Source organism: Mixophyes fleayi, chromosome 12 (genome assembly GCF_038048845.1).
Source record: "Mixophyes fleayi isolate aMixFle1 chromosome 12, aMixFle1.hap1, whole genome shotgun sequence".
NCBI lineage: Eukaryota > Metazoa > Chordata > Amphibia > Anura > Limnodynastidae > Mixophyes > Mixophyes fleayi.
Window position 1 is genome coordinate 79,967,000 of NC_134413.1, and position 20,544 is coordinate 79,987,543.

The window sequence follows — 20,544 nt, forward strand, 5'->3', positions numbered from 1 at the left end:
TTACTGTCATCACTCTGGTGGTCTTCTGTGTGCGATTCATTCACACTGCAATACAGGAAAACACAAGCACAAATTGCGTGATTGGGCGATCCTGGCTCCACCCACGCTCGACGGCGTTTGCATTACATTGCGGTTTAAGATTAAACGTGCTTTAAAGCAGTATTTTTATATCTGTATGTAGCCTTGTAGGGGAGCGAAAACTTCTATATAGAATTGATTTGGTTATGTTAGTGGTGGCTATGAAGGGCTAGATCTTATTGAGGTTTGGCCAAAGGTTCTGTTTGTATTGAGCAATAGTCCCCGTTGCAAACGTCGCTACGCCTGCCAATGTCCTTCCTCTCCGCATTACTACGGGGAATATATTTACATATTTGTATGGCTTTTAGTATCTTCTGTTCCTTTGCTTTTAATGTTATAGCATGTGACTATATTGACTGATCTGACCCCTTTAAAGATTAATATATGAGTATTTCACATGAGGAGCTTTGGTCTGTACCTCCTCAAAGAAACGTCAGGCTTTGGAGCAAGGCATTATGGGACAGGTGGTTCTTTGAGTGTAGTGATGAGAATACAAACCTCACAATTTCTTACAAGAGGCACCAGCCCTGCTATACATTAACTAGCGATCCTCTGACAGAGCTATTTTGCAGTCAAAACAGTACACCAATATCCAGAGGGGGGGTAAAAGATTTTTCATTGACATTATTTTTTTAACTTTTATCCATTAAAAATAAGGTCTACCAAAAGAGATTTTGTTTACAATGGCGACCAACTTACAACCAGTACACTTTACAGTAATTTATTTAAGCTGAAGTTTTATAGCACACACAAAGTAGTTATTCAGTGAGAATTTATTTTTTTTTGTTTTTTAAGGGACACTAACCTCAAAAAATATCTGTGCCCAATTGTGTTTAGGTATATGAGTATATGCTAGACACAATTTTATCTTATCCCTCTGTGTGGCTTGCGTCGGGGATCCCTGACTCCTCACCCCCCCCCCCCCCCCCCCCCCCCCCCCCCCCATAGCAGGTAAGTACTCTCGGGGTGTTGACAACCCTTGAAATCTGGACTACTGGAGTTGGCCAAACCTTGATCTATTCTAGATTATCTTGTATAGTAGCCTGAGCGATACATTTCTGCAGTTTTATTCTATATTTTAAGTACAGTAACAATCACATCTTGGGATTCTTAGTAGAGACATATGGCAACAAATGAGCGAACACTCTTTCATCCCATTAGAGCTCATCATAGTCCCTAGGTCCACATATGTTAGAATACCCTCTCATTAAAGTAGGGCTCATAATGTTTAGCGTGTTTTAGTGCTCTTAACATTTGCCCGACTCATATAAAGACCTCTTTTAATGACTTCACAAGTGTCCTCATAGTATATACAAGCCCGCCACCCTGAGACCAACCATTTTCATCTAACAAAAGATGTCCATGATTGGTCTGGAGAGGAAATTATCCAATCCTCATTGGTTACTGTCATCAGCCACTGAGAAATTAGTTGGGTTTCAGCCCTCGATTTTCACTTAAGAAGTGTCAGATGGATAACATATTAAAATAAGACCACTCTTCGTGTGTCAGGAACCCCTCCAGCCAGTACAACAACACCCGGAGTCTGCTCTGACAGTCTGGTGTTCACTGGAGCCCCTAGTGGTGGGGACAGACTTGGCCGCAGACTACAGAGGGTCGTGTGATGTGTACCAGCTGTGGAGAACCCAGGAGCAGAGGGTAATGGCAGACAGCGAATCCAGGTCAGGGGTCACTTGCGAGATAGAATCGTCAGAAAACACGCCAGGGGTCGGGGTCACGAGCAAATCAGCAGAAACGAACGTACGAGCCAAAAGGTCAAGGGCACAGGCAAAAAGACAAATCCAGAGTACAGACAGGGGTCATACACGGCAAACAGAGGTCCAAAGGTTTAACACCAACAGTACAGCAGCAGGCAGCAACACAGGGGTCTGGAAGCTACAACCGGCAGGGAGGCTCAGCCCTCCCTGCCTTAAATACTACCAGCAGCCAATCAGATCCTGGCTCTGAAGTATACACAGCCCCCTGCATATGTTTAAATTATCTTTATTAACTAGCCCGCAGGCTAGTGGGGCTGATGTGCGCACGCGCCCGGCTTTCTTTCATTGCGGCGCTGAAGAGGATGCGTCCGACCGTTGCCTTGGCAACGGCTGGATGTGACGTCCCCGGTCGTTAAGGTGACGGCCGGGGAGCCCAGGAGACAAATCGCGGCGGCGGTGAGTACCGCCGCGGCTCGTAACATTGTGTCCCTTGGAGGTATTTAGAATAACTGATTCACTATTAGGACAACAGCAATGAACATAATGCAGCCTACTTTGGGTGGTCTACACCAACCTTGAACAAACGTGGAGATGGCTGCAGAAGCCAAATGTGGTAAATTGTTATTAGAGACGAAAGATCCAGTGTAGGAGGAAATTCCAAAATGAAAGCTGCTCCTTCTGAAAAACTGGGAAAAGCAGTTAATTATTCCATATAATTCATGAGGAATCCGTAAGGACAAGATATGGGAAGAGGATGAAAAGAGTGGTCTTTGAGGTCAATCAATGAGGAAGACAAAAGTAGTGAGAGAATTAATGAGGGGCATAGCCAGACTTTGGAGATACACCGAGAAGATCCTTCCAGATTCCAAGCAATACAACGAAAGCTCCAGAAACTCAATCCAGATAATTGGTCTAGCCGTGAAGGTATAAAACACTGATTGTCATCAAGGAGTTGACCCCACACTGCGGTTCTTTACAAACAAGTCACCAGGTTCCTAGGCGGACGATGATGGAACACTCTTTCATCATAGTTGATCTCATCAATGTTAGGATCTTCTAAGAGGCATTTTATGTGTCCCATACCTTTAAAACAAGTCTGTACTGAACACTGCCTGACAATCCAGTCTTATAGTGACAAACTAAGGATAATTACAGGGATATAAAAGATGTTTCATCGGGATGAGTGAGGAGAAATGTCAGCATAAAATTATGTTAGACTGAAGTTCTAGAATATCAGGATATTCCGGAATGAAAGTTGCTTCATGACATCGGTCATTCAAAGAAATTTGGAAATCAGGAAGAGGAACCTGCACTGCCAATTTTAAATATCGGGGAAAGTGATTACACAGTTAAGGATTCCAAGGAAGAAAAATCGAGATCATCAAGGAATGGATAATGGTCAACATTGACCTATTTTTTTTGGTCAGTCCTTAATTCAGGAGTTCCCCGATCTTTGCTTATAAACGTTCTAAAAATCTTAAGAATACATTAGTTTGAAATGGCTTCTGGATAAGTATGTTCTAAAATGTGAATCTTAGGTTAGCTAATGCTGCTATAGTGAGGTAGATTGGGGGGGGGCACATATTGGTTATTAGAATGCTCTCTGTGTTGTATATACTGTATGTCACTAGGATGCTCTGTATTGTATATCGGTCATTAGGGCGCTCTCTGTATTGTATATCGGTCAGTAGGACGCTCTCTGTATTGTATATCGGTCACTAGGACGCTCTCTGTATTGTATATCGGTCATTAGGATGCTCTCTGTATTGTATATCGGTCATTAGGATTCTCTCTGTATTGTATATCGGTCACTAGGACGCTCTCTGTATTGTATATCGGTCATTAGGACGCTCTCTGTATTGTATATCGGTCATTAGGACACTCTCTGTATTGTATATCGGTCACTAGGACGCTCTCTGTATTGTATATCGGTCACTAGGACGCTCTCTGTATTGTATATCGGTCACTAGGACGCTCTCTGTATTGTATATCGGTCACTAGGACGCTCTCTGTATTGTATATCGGTCACTAGGACGCTCTCTGTATTGTACATCGGTCACATGACGCTCTCTGTACGGTAGTTCGGCCATGAGGATGCTCTCTATTATATAGACGTCACTAGAAGTCTGTTTTTAATATATTTATTAGACTATGTAAAACCAGTCCACATTAGTCAAAGTGCCCCCCCCCAAAAAAAATAATAATTAAATGAGTATCTTTAATTTTAAGCATTTTGATGGCCAATGGATCAATATAACTTATATTTACCATACAATCCCACATAAAGAGTAAAGTAATAATAATAATGAACTATTAAATTCAGGTTAGTAAAAACAATGATGACTTTGGTGTCACTCACACACTAATATATATATTATACTGTGTGAGGAGAATGTGAAATTATTATATATAATTTATTCCAGTCAGAGAGACTATAAGTGACAAGCCAGGGGGCGGGGAATATGATAGACGGGCCGAACAACCAATAAGAATACAGAACGCGGTGGCGGGAAGAAGTTGGGCGTGGTCTGTAAGGAGGAGACCGGACAAGATGGAAGCGGAGGCCAAAGCCTCTTCTTCGGCTATTGCTGGTGCCTCTGGGACGGCGGCGGCGGCCGAGCAGCAGCCCGGCCCGGCTGCAGCCGAGTTCCCCGGGCGGCTCCTCATCTTCAACACGCTGGTGGATAAGTTCCTGGAAGGGCTGATGGAGGCGGGAAGGTGAGGTGGTACCCAGCGTCCTGATTGGATGACGCTTCCTCCTCAGTCACTGCAGTGTGATTGGATGCGCTTTCACCCGTCTGTATAATGTGATTGGCTGTGCGGGCGTTGTCAGTATTAGGTGATTGGCTGTGCATAGAGCATGTGTAACTTAATTGGCTGGACGTAGAATCAGTGTGTGATGTGATTGGCTGCTTGTGTTGTGTACCCAGAATAGGTCCAACAGCTGACAATCTAATTGTTCCCTCACTGAAGTTGCACAATGTGTGTGTGTATATATAAAATATTTAATAAAAATATATATAATTTTATTTATAAAAATACTTTTTTCTTTTTGGTTAACTGAAGTGAATTTAATTCTGTAGGGCAGTCAATTGGTTAATCATACTGAAATAAAATATATTTATGTTTTATGGGTACTATTAATGTGAAAAAAAAATTATTCCATCCATGGTTATTCTCATGGAAATATAGCTGTGCCTGAAATGAATAAGACACATGCCGTGTGTCATCCCTGAGATTCGTCCACATACGTGTGCGTGCCCCTCTTACTATAGCGGCACAGGTGTGCGTGCCCCTCGCCAGCTCTCAAGTCTGTACCCGGCAGATCACAGAAGGAAGCCCAAAAATTTCAATATTCATCATCATCATCACCATTTATTTATATAGCGCCACTGATTCCGTAGCGCTGTACAGAGAACTCATTCACATCAGTTCCTGCCCCATTGAAGCTCACAGTCTAAATTCCCTAATATAGACACACACAGACAGACTAGGGTCACTTTTAATAGCAGCCAATTAACCTACCAGTATGTTTTTGGAGTGTGGGAGGAAACCGGAGCACCCGGAGGAAACCCACGCAAACATAGGGAGAACATACAAACACCACACAGATAAGGCCATGGTCGGGAATTGAACTCATGACCCCAGTGCTGTGAGGCAGAAGTACTAACCACTGAGCCACCGTGCTGCCCCAATATTGTGCCAGTATGGCCAAAAAAAATGTACAAATTGGTCAATTAAATTGGCACACGTGTGGCCAGCATTATGGAGGTCTATAATATACATGAAGTAACCGAAGTTATATAGCGGTCCCGGTTTATGACAACAACTTAAGACGCAGCTGGTGTTTATAGTGACGAGGGGTAGAATAAAGAGGACAACGGCAGCATTTTACATGGCCTTACATACAACAACGATTGTATTTGTGTAGGTCCAATGCACAGTCCCAAGCTAATCCGCTGGGGAAGCAAGAAATAATCAGATCGGCCCAGATGGTACAATTCCCTGAAGTTTCATATATTTGCTATGGCGTCAAATTAACGCCTCACTTCTTTATATCTTGATGTCCCCTCTACAGTTACCAGCGATTCGCTCGGTGTTACCAGAAGTTCTACAAGATCCAACCGGAAATCACCCGCAGTATCTACAACCAATTCGTGTCCCAGCTGCATTCATCCATTAAGGTAAATTGACTCGGAGTAGGGTCTAGTAGGGAGTTGGATTAGGAGTCTTATGCATGGACAACTTCTTGTTGACCACCGATGGGTGGTCTCTCTACGACGAGGAGAAGTTGTTGACCGAGGATTCAGGGGGTGCGAGGGAGAGATGCTTCCTCATTTGAGAAGGAAATCCTAAAATGGCATTGCTATGACCACAGGAGGACCTCCCATGGCAGAGGGCAGGATCTGCTTACCTACTAATAAACATTCGTTAGTCACCATTGTAACTTCTACCAGAAATTAATGACCTTGAGCAATACTTGTAATGGCAGGACTGAGGCATACTGCACCTATTACATTGGTGGACTGCGTTCTTATGGCTAACGGTCAAGCCCTCAGAATGGCTGCGATGCAATGTAGGGGTGTCGTACTTGGGGGGAGGGGGGGGGGGAATCGGCCATGGGGCTGCAGCTAACCTATCAATCTGTTCCTTTCTCTCTAGTCAGAGATTCAAGAAATTCAGGATGAGGGGAACCTGGAGGCACTCTTGGACTCGTTGGACAAGCTGCAAAAAGAGGCTGGAAGCAGAACGGACCTCCAGTGGTGAGTATCGCTATCCCGTATAAAATTAGTGCCGGATCGGGTGCCCTCCTCCAGTCTCTTGCGGAAACCAGGTTTTCGGTGACCAATTAAATGGTTAAAGGGTGGGCGATCGTTGTGATATAGCGGAAACCCGGTCATGTGAAGTCGCAGAGATTTCCTTTAGCCCCAGGGGGTGGGATTAGAATTATCAGAGCAGGGAAGAACCGATCCAGACTTCACCTGCAGCTCTATATTAACTGATCACCCTCCAGTCATTGAGTAGTTAAACGATACAAGCCGTACAAACAAGCAATTTGTATGACTACCACAGCGCCCCCTCCGGGTTCTAGGGAGAAGTGCAATAGAAAATAAAACTCAAGAGTTGGTTCAGTCACTGTCCGTGCTCCATAATTCAACACGCAGAAGGATGGATCTTATTCTCTCTATTGACAGGCGCCCCAGCGGGATTCCAGAGGAAGATCTGCGCAGCCACCTGGTGCCGTACCTCCTACAGCAGCGAGTGTACCTGCGCAGGCTCCTGAAGGAGAGGCGGCAGAGGAACGCCAAGCTGGCGCAGAGCGTGCTGGACGGGAGGAAGAGGATAGACGAGATGCAAAGAGAGATCGAGAGGAGACAACAGGCCTGGCAGGTGAATTGACAAATGCGCTTCGATGAGAATCCGTAACTGAGATTTGCCGCAGGCTTCCACCGATTCCTTAATTTATTAATGGCCGATTTAGAATACTCATCAATTAATCTCATGAATTGTTGAAAAACTCCAGATTTGTTTTCTAAAAAAAAATAATATATATGTGTGTGTGTGTGTGTTTCTCTCTTGTATTCTCAGACTTATTTTAGTATTGTCAGAATTTTATTGCAGGTCAGAACATATCTCACAGGCATCATTTAATGTTACAGAAGTACAATTATGACCAGGAATTATTTTGAGGCCCCTTTTAATGGATGTAAGAGAGTCCCGTTGTACAGTATGATTGTTTGCATGATTTCCAGATGGAATCTTACAGAATATCTATATTTTTCTGTTGTAGAAATTGTCTAAATCACAGAGAGATCTGATTGTCTCCATGCAAGAGTCGAGTGATGACATCTGAGGGTCATCGCTGTATCGATACACGGTCCCAATTCTCCAGGCGCAGAAGAGGCGTCTTCTACACCCGGTCTCCGTACGGAGAGGAGGATGTTACCTGAAACACAGAGACTCCTCTTCTTTCTTTGGGAAACTATAATTGTTAATACATTGGTTTGTTTACATTCCTTTTTTTTGCTAAATTCATTCTCCTTCTTTGCTATACATGTTCAGAGACTTCATTTTACAGGTGCATTGAGGTTTTATAAACTCCGCACAATGACGGGCCAAATGCACAATATTTTTTGTACATAATAAAAATCACGTTTTTGGATTTAAACCTTCTTTCTTCACTTCGTAAGTGTCTCCGCAACTTTTTCCACATTCCTAATGGGTATAGGGAAGAAAACCACTGTATTCTGTGCCGGATGCTATTGAGGAAGGGTCCGCTTATCCGGATTTAGATGGTGGTTCCTATGTTTAACGAAACGGCTAAACCGGCCATATATGGACTGTTCTTGATGCTAGCGCTGGATGATGTGATGCCACATACGTAGACATCGGGCTATTTATTCGGAAGATGACCATACACAGGCCATATCTACGTGCCCTATAGTGGTGCTATAATTTCTCTCTTTTAGGCTGCACCTCCTGTAATACCGTAGAGTGTGAAGCCAGCATTAGTGCTTTTTTTTTCTCTACAGAAGCCTCCGGTTGTCGGGACAGGTTGGTTCACAACAGCTAGTACGCCACAGGTTGCCTACTCCCGCCGGCTTGCTGGGATTTGTAGTTCTACACGCGGTGACGATGGTGTCGGATGAAATTACTGGCGTGGTGTGTGAATTTCCACGTCGACAATTCCAGTGGTGAAAATAATTTCTTCTGACTTTATCCTTATAACTCCTAGACATAAAAGGACTTGCATTTTAATTGTTATCCCTTTTAAAATAAGTGATATCTTGAAATAAGGGTTGCTGGGTGACAATTCAAACAATTGCGCTTAATTCTAAGGTGCTATTTTATATTCTCCCCGTAGAGCCAGAGTTAAAGTGCAGAATGACGGGTTAAACTGTGTACTGTGATATTTAAATATAGCATGTGTCTTTCAGCAGAATACATAAACATTTGGGAGGTTTGGGCTTGTTTACAGGCCTGGCTCAGAATCGCGGTCTCCTATGAACTCTTTCCCCTCCTAATTACACTTGCGGTGGAGAGATCCGGCCACAAACAGACTTCCACCGGTTTACAAAGTTGTCATCTGACCCTGGGACTCGTGGCCAAAATAGGAAACCTGCCCACAGCCAGAGAGTTAACTCTACGTATATCGGGAGCTTGGAAAATGAGTGTGTCTGTTGGCCACATTAATGTGACAGCAACTGAACTATACATGTTGAACTAATATACACTTTATGGACAAAAGTATTTGGCCACACCTGTTAATTATTGAATTGAGGTGTTTCAATCAGACCCGTTGCCAGAGATGTATAAAATCGAGCACCTAGCCATGCAGTCTCCATTTGCAAACATTTGTGATGCAAAATGGGCCGTTCTGAAGAGCTCAGTGACTTCAAGCGTGGTACTGTGATAGGACGCCATCTTTGTAATAAGACGGTTAGTGAAATTTCATCCCTGTTGGATATTCCACGGTCAACTGTCAGTGATAGAAAGCGTTTAGAAACAACAGCAACTCAGCCACTAAGCGGAAGACCACGTAAAATCACAGAGCGGGGTCAACGACTGCTAAGGCGCACGGTGCGTAAAAGTCGCCAACGCTCTGCTGATTCCATAGCTGAAGAGTTCCGAACTTCCACTGAATAATGTAAGCACAAAACCTGTGCGGCTGGAGCTTAATGGAATGAGTTTCAATGGCCGAGCAGCTGCATGCAAGCCTCACATCACCAAGACCAATGGCAAGGGTCGGATGGAGTGGTGTAAAGCACACCGACACTGGACTGTGGAGCAGTGGAAACGTGTTCTGTGGAGTGATGAATCACACTTCACTGTTTGGCAGTCAGATGGGCGAGTCTGGGTTTGGCGGATGCCAGGAGAACGTTACCTGACTGACTGCATTATGCCCACTGTAAAGTCTGGTGGAGGAGGGATAATGGTGTGGGTCTGTTTTTCAGAGTTTGGGCTAGGCCCCTTATCTCCAGTGAAGGGCAATCTTAATGCTTCAGCGTACTAAGTCATTTTGGACAATGCTATGCTTCCAACTTTGTGGCAACAGTTTGGTGAAGACCCTTTTCTATTCCAACATGACTGTGCCCCAGTGCACACAGCAAGGACTACAAAGACATGGTTTGATGAGTTCAGTGTGGAAGAACTTGACTGGCCTGCGCAGAACCCTGACCTCAACCTCATCGAACACCTTTGGGATGACTTGGAACGGAGATTGCGAGCCAGACCTCCTCGTCCAACATCAGTGTCTGACCTCATAAATGCTCTACAGAATGTATGGGCACAAATTCCCACAGAAACACTCCAACATCTTGTGGAAAACCTTCCAAGAAGAGTGGAAACTGTTAGCTCTGCAAAAGGGGGACCAACTCCATATTAAAGTATATGTATCTGAATACAATGTCATTACAGTCCCTGTTGGTGTAATGGTCAACCTCCAAATGCTTTTGTCCATATAGTTTATATGAAATAAATCTTATATACTGTGATCTGTACCTGTACACCATGTTGGACTCCTCTCCCAGGCTGCCTTTGGAAATGTTTGATCTTCTATTAATTGGAGGATCTCTAAGACACGGTGGAGTTCCCGCCTGCACACCCCGCTGGAATTGTTTTACGTTGGTGGGTTAGTTGTTTATGATAGAGGAGAGTAGAATAAAAAAAAATTAGATTAACCTGGAGCTGCCAATTGATTTTTACACAAGATACGGCACGCAAATGGACTTGTGCCCGAAGATGTGAGTGAGTTCTCTGTACAGCGCTGCGGAATCAGTGGCGCTATATAAATAAATGATGATGATGATGAAATGTATGGATGCAAATGGTATGGCCTACAGAAACAATTCAGCATAAGGCGTGACGGAGGCAAGAGAGGAAGACGGAGAGTGGACCGACAGGAGCCCTACAGTCGATGACTCCGTTTTGCAAGAGCTTGCATTCTAAAGGGAGGGGGGGCGATGAGAGACAAAAGAAGGGAACGTGCAGAAGTCTGTAAGATATTGATGCTGCAGAAGCCTTAGCTCCAGATGGAGCAAAGGCCGATTTGGGCAACGTCCAAGATAGGAAAAGACTTTATGAGTGTTTAATTTGTGCAGGCAATCACAACTTCTATCCCCTAGAGTGTTTCTAAGATATAGTCAGATTCATTACTGGAAACAGACTCCGCTAATGATCAAAGCAATCCAAGTGTGGAGATTTAGGCCGATTAAAGCTATTGGAAAGTCGTAAAATGCGCATCACTGACTGCAACGTCAGCAAAGGGGATTAGAATCGCTTAACAACTGTGGGTGGGTGTTTATTGCCGGTCCGGATGCCTACATAGAAATGACAGACTTTGATTGTGCTCGGATACGTTTCCAGTAGAGAAGGGGCAGATAAGTTGCAGATCAGAATACTTACCTGGGGGCTGAACGAGAAACTGAAACTAGATTACAGGTAACATCAAAACAAATCCTGTCAACCTATTTTTCTTTTCCTACCCAGCCGGTGTGGGAAAAATGTATTACCTGCGTTCCCGAACGCCCAAGGGCCAGGTCTGCAAAGATTTAATTTGCAGATAAGGTTGAAAAATGTTACTGCAGCTAAACACAAAATGTATTTTTTCCCCTCTTCATGTCACGTTTTCAGCCTTTGTTGATTACTTGGAGACTATGGAGGCTCAACTATCCCATAAAACGCGTTGGCCACCACACTGTGCTCCAGGCGTTTGGAACGCAGCTGAGAAACACGTGTCTCTGGGCTCTTTACCCAGGTCACAGAGTCCGTCCAGCGGCGATTTCCACTTGAGGTCTGACCGCTCCCAGAGAGCGGAAGGCAGCAAGTGCGTATAATTCCAGAGGGCTGCTCGGTGGCTTTGTACCATGCCATTATACAGTCATAACTTCAGGACACTGAGATTTCTTAACCCCTTCCTGCACTTTCCAGTTAACGGACTCATCAGTGATGGCATCATAGGCTCTATTTAATCTAACGCTATGGGCCTGTTTTATGTAAATTCGTTTTGTGTAAAATCGCTTGCCCGGAAGCAAACCTTACGCCAGAGAACGCAGCAACGTCCTATTCATCTTTGAACAAAGGACCTTTTTCTGTCGGAGTGCCGGCTAAAATCTAGTCAAGCCCAGGTGTGCCAGTTGTGTATGTATGTATGTATGTGTGTGTGTGTATATATATATATATATATATATATATATAAGCACATACACATACAGAGCTGCCTAGAGAAATTCATGGCCCCAGTACAGCAACTCCATGGGTCCTCCCTTATAGTTAAGCATAGTTAAAAAAATGTGGCGACGGACAACATTTTTTTCCCATGCAAGTGGTCGTACAATTGGGGGCGTGGCAGTACATCATTGGGGGCGTGTCTAGCAGGTGAAAAGCACCAGGCCACCCTCTTACAGAAAAATGCATTACTCACACATGCCCCTTTGCTCAGCAGCTTTGCTCACATATGTCCCCTCTGCCCACATGCTTTAATCACACTCGCCCCCCCTCTGCCCAGCACCTTTAGTGACATTTGCCCCTCTCCAGCACCTTTAGTGACACATGCCCCCTCTCCAGCACCTTTAGTGACACATGCCCCTCTCCAGCACCTTTAGTGACACATGCCCCTCTCCAGCACCTTTAGTGACACATGCCCCCTCTCCAGCACCTTTAGTGACACATGCCCCTCTCCAGCACCTTTAGTGACACATGCCCCCTCTCCAGCACCTTTAGTGACACATGCCCCTCTCCATCACCTTTAGTGACACATGCCCCTCTCCAGCACACCTTCTTCTTACCTTATTCTCCACTGCACAGCATGGGAAGATATCCAGCAGCCCGCCGAGTACCATGTGACCACTGCAGTCACATGACCTGGCGTCTGAAGATACCTGAGCTGAAGGGGATTTAGCCACTACCGATCCCCCTGCACTCAATAAAAAAAATTTTTTAAAAAAATACTTTTAAAATATTTTTTTTAAAAAAAAAATTAGGTCTCCAGAGGGGACTCGGGCCACCAAGCAGGCCCAGGCAATTTGTAGCCGCCCCCTCCCCTCTCGGCGGCTATATATATATATATATATATATATATAATTATTTCTCATTTTATGAGGCTAATATCATATTAACAGTAAGGGACCAGCAAAAAAACATTTTGCCGCACAGTAGTGCCCCAGTCCACATCATACCTCATAATTGTGCCCCCAATTCATAGTATGCCTCATAGTTGTGCCCCCAATTCATACTTTGCCACAGTTGCCCCCAGAAACACATAATATGCCACAGTTGCCCCCAGAAACACATAATATGCCACAGTTGCCCCCAGAAACACATAAAATGCCACAGTTGCCCCCAGAAACACATAATATGCCACAGTTGCCCCCAGAAACACATAGTATGCCACAGTTGCCCCCAGAAACACATAATATGCCACAGTTGCCCCCAGAAACACATAATATGCCACAGTTGCCCCCAGAAACACATAATATGCCACAGTTGCCCCCAGAAACACATAGTATGCCACAGTTGCCTTCAGAAACACATAGTATGTCACAGTTGCCCCCAGAAACACATAGTATGCCACAGTTGCCCCCAGCAACACATAATATGCCACAGTTGCCCCAGAAACACATAATATGCCACAGTTGCCCCCAGAAACACATAGTATGCCACAGTTGCCCCCAGAAACACATAATATGCCACAGTTGCCCCCAGAAACACATAGTATGCCACAGTTGCCCCAGAAACACATAATATGCCACAGTTGCCCCCAGAAACACATAGTATGCCACAGTTGCCCCCAGAAACACAATATGCCACAGTTGCCCCCAGAAACACATAGTATGCCACAGTTGCCCCCAGAAACACATAGTATGCCACAGTTGCCCCCAGAAATACATAGTATGCCACAGTTGCCCCCAGAAATACATAGTATGCCACAGTTGCCCCAGAAACACATAATATGCCACAGTTGCCCCCAAAAACACATAGTATGCCACAGTTGCCCCCAGAAACACATAATATGCCACAGTTGCCCCCAGAAACACATAATATGCCACAGTTGCCCCCAGAAACATAATATGCCACAGTTGCCCCCAGAAACACATAGTATGCCAAAGTTGCCCCCAGAAACATAAAATGCCACAGTTGCCCCCAGAAACACATAAAATGCCATAGTTGCCCCCAGAAACATAATATGCCACAGTTGCCCCCAGAAACACATAATATGCCACAGTTGCCCCCAGAAACACATAATATGCCACAGTTGCCCCCAGAAACATATTGTATGCCACAGTTGCCTCAGAAACACATAATATGCCACAGTTGCCCCCAGAAACATATTGTATGCCACAGTTGCCCCCAGAAACACATAAAATGCCACAGTTGCCCCCAATACATTTTATGCCACAGTAATGTCCACAATACATTTTATGCCACAGTAATGTCCCCATTGACTCTTATGGCCTCAGAATTGCATAAAAAATTTTTTTAGGACACTAATAAATTAATAAAAAATTATATCATTTTATACTTACCTCTTCTAGCAGTGATCCGGTCCGCAAAGGTGCTTGGGAGGAACTGCGCAGGCGCAGCAGTTCAGCTCTACTCCGGCTGTCATTTAGAAAAGTCGGACAGCCGGCGTGCCAGGACTCAGGGGGCTGCGTGCCACCCCCCGCGGTTGCCGACCCCTGTCCTACGCTATCACGGGCGAAACGGAAATGAGCGTATGCACGTAGTCGATGTACAGTAAGGGCGTGCCAAGCTCGAGTGCACTGAGCAGGGTCCGATTCAAGCTTTGGGTATCTCTAGGGTACATGATTTTCAGTGGTATCACTTGCACCAGCTACAGGTCAGGTGTAAGTGCTGATGACTATTGATGACGGCTGTTTATACAGCTAGATCACGTGTTTGCATTTGATGTACAGTAGACATTTCTAACATCCTAATAATTGTATTTTTTTTAAAAAAATGCGGTTGCGTGCTTTGCCACTTGTGTTAAAAAACGCAAGTCAGGCGCAGAGTTTAAACGCCAGTGTGTAAACAGCTTCAGTGGCGCACACTGGGTCTCCCGGTAGGAGTAGAGCAAAGGCCATTGTTATCGGTCAGGCACTATCGTACCCTCCTGCGACTTTGTATCGGCTCTAATCGGGCGGATCATTATCAGGAAGGTTGGTAAGTGCGGATAGAAAATGAGTGTAGGAAAAAATCACCGTCTTCCGACCTCTGATCGAATCACGACGGAAGTCGCATGGCATTCGCCCTGGGGATCAACCTTTGTGTATAGCTGGTCGGTTTTTACTGTGCCGTAACCAGTAGGGGGCAGTGTTATCTCATAGTGTTCTCTATAGCCCAGACAATCTACGGCATGTATGATTAATGTGACACCGTGCATGCTGCCATATCTGCGCCGACTTTTCTGTTAACACAATACCTATGGTAAGAAAACAAGCCCGATGCCTGGTAATGAATTGAAATAGCTAAAATAACATTCATAGACTGTAATAGAACACTGCCCCCTAGAGGTAACAAAATTATGAATTGCAATTGCTGTACACTTCTAAAAAAAAATTTTTTACGAAGCACGTTTCAGACGAAGATCCACACATATATTCTGCTTTTGAAATATGTTTTTTTGGGGGGCTTTTTAAAAAGTTATGGACCTGATTCATCTGTGAACGCAACTTACGTTTAAAAAAACCTGCTCGTAACTTGTACGTCTGTATTCAAACACAAGCGGATCTGAAGATACCTTTACCATTTCAATCTGGGAATAAGTACGCGCTGGCTATAGGTGACTTGCCGTATGTAGGACAGAACATTGATATAAATTCAGAACGTGTCCGAAAAAAGCAAAAAAAGATTTCATAGAATTAATTTGCAACTCTTAATATTTATATAGAGTTTATTCAGCTAAAACTGTATAAGATCAGGTCCCAGCTACTTTGTAGTCTGCCACAGAAAGGGTTATTTTGCAACCCACTGATTTTTGGCTTAAGGGGTATTCTCTATTTTCAGTTTGCAATCTCAGACTGATATAACAACATGTATATCTTGTTCTCCGGTTGCCGGCTGGACAACAGAATTGTCGGGTAGGACAAACCCCTGGCGTGGAGCCTGGTCCCTCCCCGGTTGGAGGGGTATAGGGGGGTGCTGCCAGGTCTTGGGGTTTATATTGACGGTCTCGTAATAGGCGGATATAGATTGGGGACACGGAGCAGACACAGTTACTGCTGAGAAGACGAGAACCACAGCCATGAAACTGTTCATCCTCGCTGTTCTCCTGGGCATGGCCGTCCTGGTCTTGGGGCGCAGAGGTACGTAGATCACCCCTCAAATTTTGGGGGATCTCCTGCCATCGTCTCGTGTTATAAATGCTTGTGGACTCGTAGTTTTGTTGTCTTATTGAACATCGCCCGATTGGAAAAATGCATGTGTGTTTGTGAATGGTCTTATCACAATAGTCAAAAGATTGTATATTATATTATTATTATTATTTACTTTTATTTATATAGCCTCAGCATATTCTGCAGCACTTTACAATTATTAACTGGAATGAATGTAGATTGTAAGGATAGAGGAAGACACTTTGCGGTTTCCTATTCTACTATTCCCTCTTTATTGTCTGGACAGTATCTCATCTATTTGTTGCTTGTTTTCCACTGCCATATTTCCTTGAAAGTCTTATCATGCATTATAAACCAAAATGAAAAAAAAAACAACAATATTAAATTATAACGACACATACAGCAGGACAGAACAGACTTATATTTGGATATTTTTGTATATGATGATAGTTGGGTTATTAAATGACCTCATGATGTTTCTGGGTTTCCAGATCCTAATCGCAGCAACGTGGCGGAATCTCGCAGCTCTGAAGGTTGGTGCGGCCCACGTTCTTCCTGTCTTACTGTGCTCTGTAATACTCACTGGCTGCACAGACTTATATACAATATATAAATACATACAGGGCAAGAAAAGATACTGAGAATTACATCCAGTATATAGTAAAGGAGAAGTGGTACTGTGCAGTTATACATGCATACAGAATAAGAAGAGATACTGAGAATTACATCCAGTATACAGTACAGAAGAAGTAATACTGTGCAGTTATACATACAGAATAAAAAGAGATACTGAGAATTACACACAGTACAGGAGAAGTAGTACTGTACAGTTATACATACAGAATAAGAAGAGATACTGAGAATTACACACAGTACAGGAGAAGTAGTACTGTACAGTTATACATACAGAATAAGAAGAGATACTGAGAATTACACACAGTACAGAAGTAGTACTGTGCAGTTATACATATATACAGAATAAGCAGAGATACAGAGAATGACACACAGTACAGGAGAAGTAGTACTGTGCAGTTATACATACAGAATAAGCAGAAATATAGAGAATTACACACAGTACAGGAGAAGTAGTACTGTGCAGTTATACATACAGAATAAGCAGAGATACAGAGAATGACACACAGTACAGGAGAAGTAGTACTGTGCAGTTATACATACAGAATAAGCAGAGATATAGAGAATTACACACAGTACAGGAGAAGTAGTACTGTGCAGTTATACATACAGAATAAGAAGAGATACTGAGAATTACACACAGTACATGAGAAGTGGTACTGTGCAGTTATACATACAGAATAAGAAGAGATACTGAGAATTACACACTGTACATGAGAAGTGGTACTGTGCAGTTACACATACAGAATAATAAGAGATACTAAGAATTACACACAGTACAAGAGAAGTAGTATTGTGCAGTTATACATACATACAGAATAAGAGGAGATACTGAGAATTACACACAGCACAGGAGAAGTAGTACTGTGTAGTTTGCTGCACAGTGAAGGATCAGTGTATCTGAGAGGGTTTGCATGTTTAGAGCACAGGTGACTGAGCTCAGGGAGCAGATGGGTACTACTCAATACACACCCCGTCGTCTCTCACTGCTTCCCACTCACGCTGTCTCTCACCCTCCTGCAGCTTTCATCTCTAAACAAGAATCTGCCAACTTTGCCAGAAGACACCGACGCAGTAACATCCACAATCTGTAAGTAGCCCCCTCCCGGTATGAGACACCGTCCTGCATGATGAGACTGTAGAATAAACTATACTGTAATATCTGCTTGGCACACAGCCGGATCCATCGTCCCCCTATAGTCTGCATGGTGCATTCTGTGTACCCCGTGTGCATCCACAACCCCCCCTTTAAATCATCCCCGGGAAACCTGTGCGTCACCGGTGGAACCAATGGGTGGCGTGCTGAGACTTGTAGTTCCACATCAAGCCGCAGCTTGCCTGTCTCTGTGTGATCAACTATGTTTCCATATCGCGACAGAGAACTGAATATGTTTGACATGGTATTTAGGCTTTCTGCATGACTTAATGCTAGCCATTGCCCTCCGTAATTTGCCCGGTCATGATGTAGACTTAAAGACAAGAGACATAAGGGTATATTTACTAAACTGTGGGTTTGGAAAAGTGGAGATGTTGCCTATAGCAACCAATCAGATTCTAGCTGTCATTTTGCAGAATGCACTAAATAAATGATAACTAAAATCTGATTGGTTGCTATAGGCAACATCTACCCTTTTTCAAACCCGCAATTTAGTAAATCTAGCCCAATAAAGTGCTTTGGATAAAAATCACCCCATTTCTTCTGACATATCTTCCATTCTGACCCAGCCCCTGAAACTTTTACTGTTTTGTGAATGATGTCAGTGACTCTTTCATATCAGATAACCAGCATTTTAGTTGTGGTTGAGGACTGCGGTGTCGGTAAGGAGTGGTCGTGACCGTGTTTCTCCCTGCAGGGTATACGGCAATGTGGCCAGATCTCCCCTGGAGGCCCAGAGAGAGGTTTGCGAGTTGAACCCCAGCTGTGACGAGCTGGCCGACCACATCGGATTCCAGGAGGCCTACAGACGCTTCTACGGACCGGTCTGATGAGATGACGGACAGTCCTCCTCCCCCACGTTTGTCTACATCTCCGATATATACCTTACACTATGCTCCTTCTGCTCGCTGCACGTCTAAGAGACCGGTCCAGGCAGACGCTGGTTCTGTATCCAGCTCTGCACCGGTCGCTTCATTGTATGTGGTTATAGCTAAATAGTGAGATTACCTCAGGGGCAGAATTGCTTTGGGGGGGAACTGTTTTACGTTTATATTATAAAGCTAAGGTGTGAAATAACAGGGGCCCCGACTGCATGTGTTTATAGGGGGCCACAGGGGCCCGCACCCCCACGGAAATAGAACTAGATAACTTCATCTCATTATTGTATCCGTGCACTCGTTTCCGTGGCTCCAACCTCTTCTGCAGTAACCTCTCCCCCACGGGCAAGACCAATGTAGCGTTTTTATGTCAGTGATCTAATTCAGAAAGCTTTACAGACCTCCAGTTCCTTCTGCTGTGGGAATGACTATAGATTGCAATAAATGTCTGTTAATTTAATCTCCTGTTTCTTTTATTTTCCTTGTGAGTACACAGAGGAGAGGTTTCCTCTCTGATTGAAGTGTGTGGTGTTTATAGATTCATATTCCGTGAGTGTGTGTATTCCTGACAGATACATAGTGATATATTATACAGATTATTACTTTACTGACCTCTCTAGAGATCTGCAGAACATTGCTCTGTCCCATCTACCCCCTGACAGATACATAGTGATATATTCTGCAGATTATTACATTACTGACCTCTCTAGAGATCTGCAGAACATTGCTCTGTCCCATCTACCTCCTGACAGATACATAGTGATATATTCTGCAGATTATTACATTACTGACCTCTCTAGAGATCTGCAGAACATTACTCTGTCCCATCTACCCCCTGACAGATACATAGTGATATATTCTGCAGATTATTACATTACTGACCTCTCTAGAGATCTGCAGAACATTGCTCTGTCCCATCTACCCCCTGACAGATACATAGTGATATATTCTGCAGATTATTACATTACTGACCTCTCTAGAGATCTGCAGAACATTGCTCTGTCCCATCTACCTCCTGACAGATACATAGTGATATATTCTGCAGATTATTACATTACTGACCTCTCTAGAGATCTGCAGAACATTGCTCTGTCCCATCTACCCCCTGACAGATACATAGTGATATATTCTGCAGATTATTACATTACTGACCTCTCTAGAGATCTGCAGAACATTGCTCTGTCCCATCTACCCCCTGACAGATACATAGTGATATATTCTGCAGATTATTACATTACTGACCTCTCTTGAGATCTGCAGATCATTGCTCTGTCCCATCTACCTCCTGACAGATACATAGTGATATATTCTGCAGAGTATTACATTACTGACCTCTCTAGAGATCTGCAGAACATTGCTCTGTTCCATCTACCCCCTGACAGATACATAGTGATATATTCTGCAGAGTATTACATTACTGACCTCTCTAGAGATCTGCAGAACATTGCTCTGTCCCATCTACCCCCTGACAGATACATAGTGATATATTCTGCAGATTATTACATTACTGACCTCTCTAGAGATCTGCAGAACATTGCTCTGTCCCATCTACCCCCTGACAGATACATAGTGATATATTCTGCAGATTATTACATTACTGACCTCTCTAGAGATCTGCAGAACATTGCTCTGTCCCATCTACCCCCTGACAGATACATAGTGATATATTCTGCAGATTATTACATTACTGACCTCTCTAGAGATCTGCAGAACATTGCTCTGTCCCATCTACCCCCTGACAGATACATAGT

The 20,544-nt window shown here is 43.9% G+C and overlaps 2 protein-coding genes across 2 annotated transcripts; both read left to right on the forward strand.

Moving 5' to 3' along the window:
- Positions 1 to 4,298: 4,298 nt before the first annotated feature.
- Positions 4,299 to 7,962, forward strand: PMF1 (polyamine modulated factor 1). Its single transcript, XM_075192076.1, has 5 exons — positions 4,299 to 4,511; positions 5,872 to 5,977; positions 6,456 to 6,556; positions 6,989 to 7,184; positions 7,585 to 7,962. Exons 1-5 carry the CDS (start codon positions 4,345 to 4,347, stop codon positions 7,645 to 7,647), a joined length of 633 nt encoding a protein of 210 aa, XP_075048177.1. The 5' UTR covers positions 4,299 to 4,344; the 3' UTR covers positions 7,648 to 7,962.
- A 7,849-nt stretch (positions 7,963 to 15,811) lies between these two features.
- BGLAP (bone gamma-carboxyglutamate protein) lies at positions 15,812 to 19,253 on the forward strand. Its single transcript, XM_075192197.1, has 4 exons — positions 15,812 to 16,096; positions 16,618 to 16,659; positions 17,783 to 17,849; positions 18,613 to 19,253. Exons 1-4 carry the CDS (start codon positions 16,036 to 16,038, stop codon positions 18,743 to 18,745), a joined length of 303 nt encoding a protein of 100 aa, XP_075048298.1. The 5' UTR covers positions 15,812 to 16,035; the 3' UTR covers positions 18,746 to 19,253.
- The last annotated feature ends 1,291 nt before the right edge of the window (positions 19,254 to 20,544 follow it).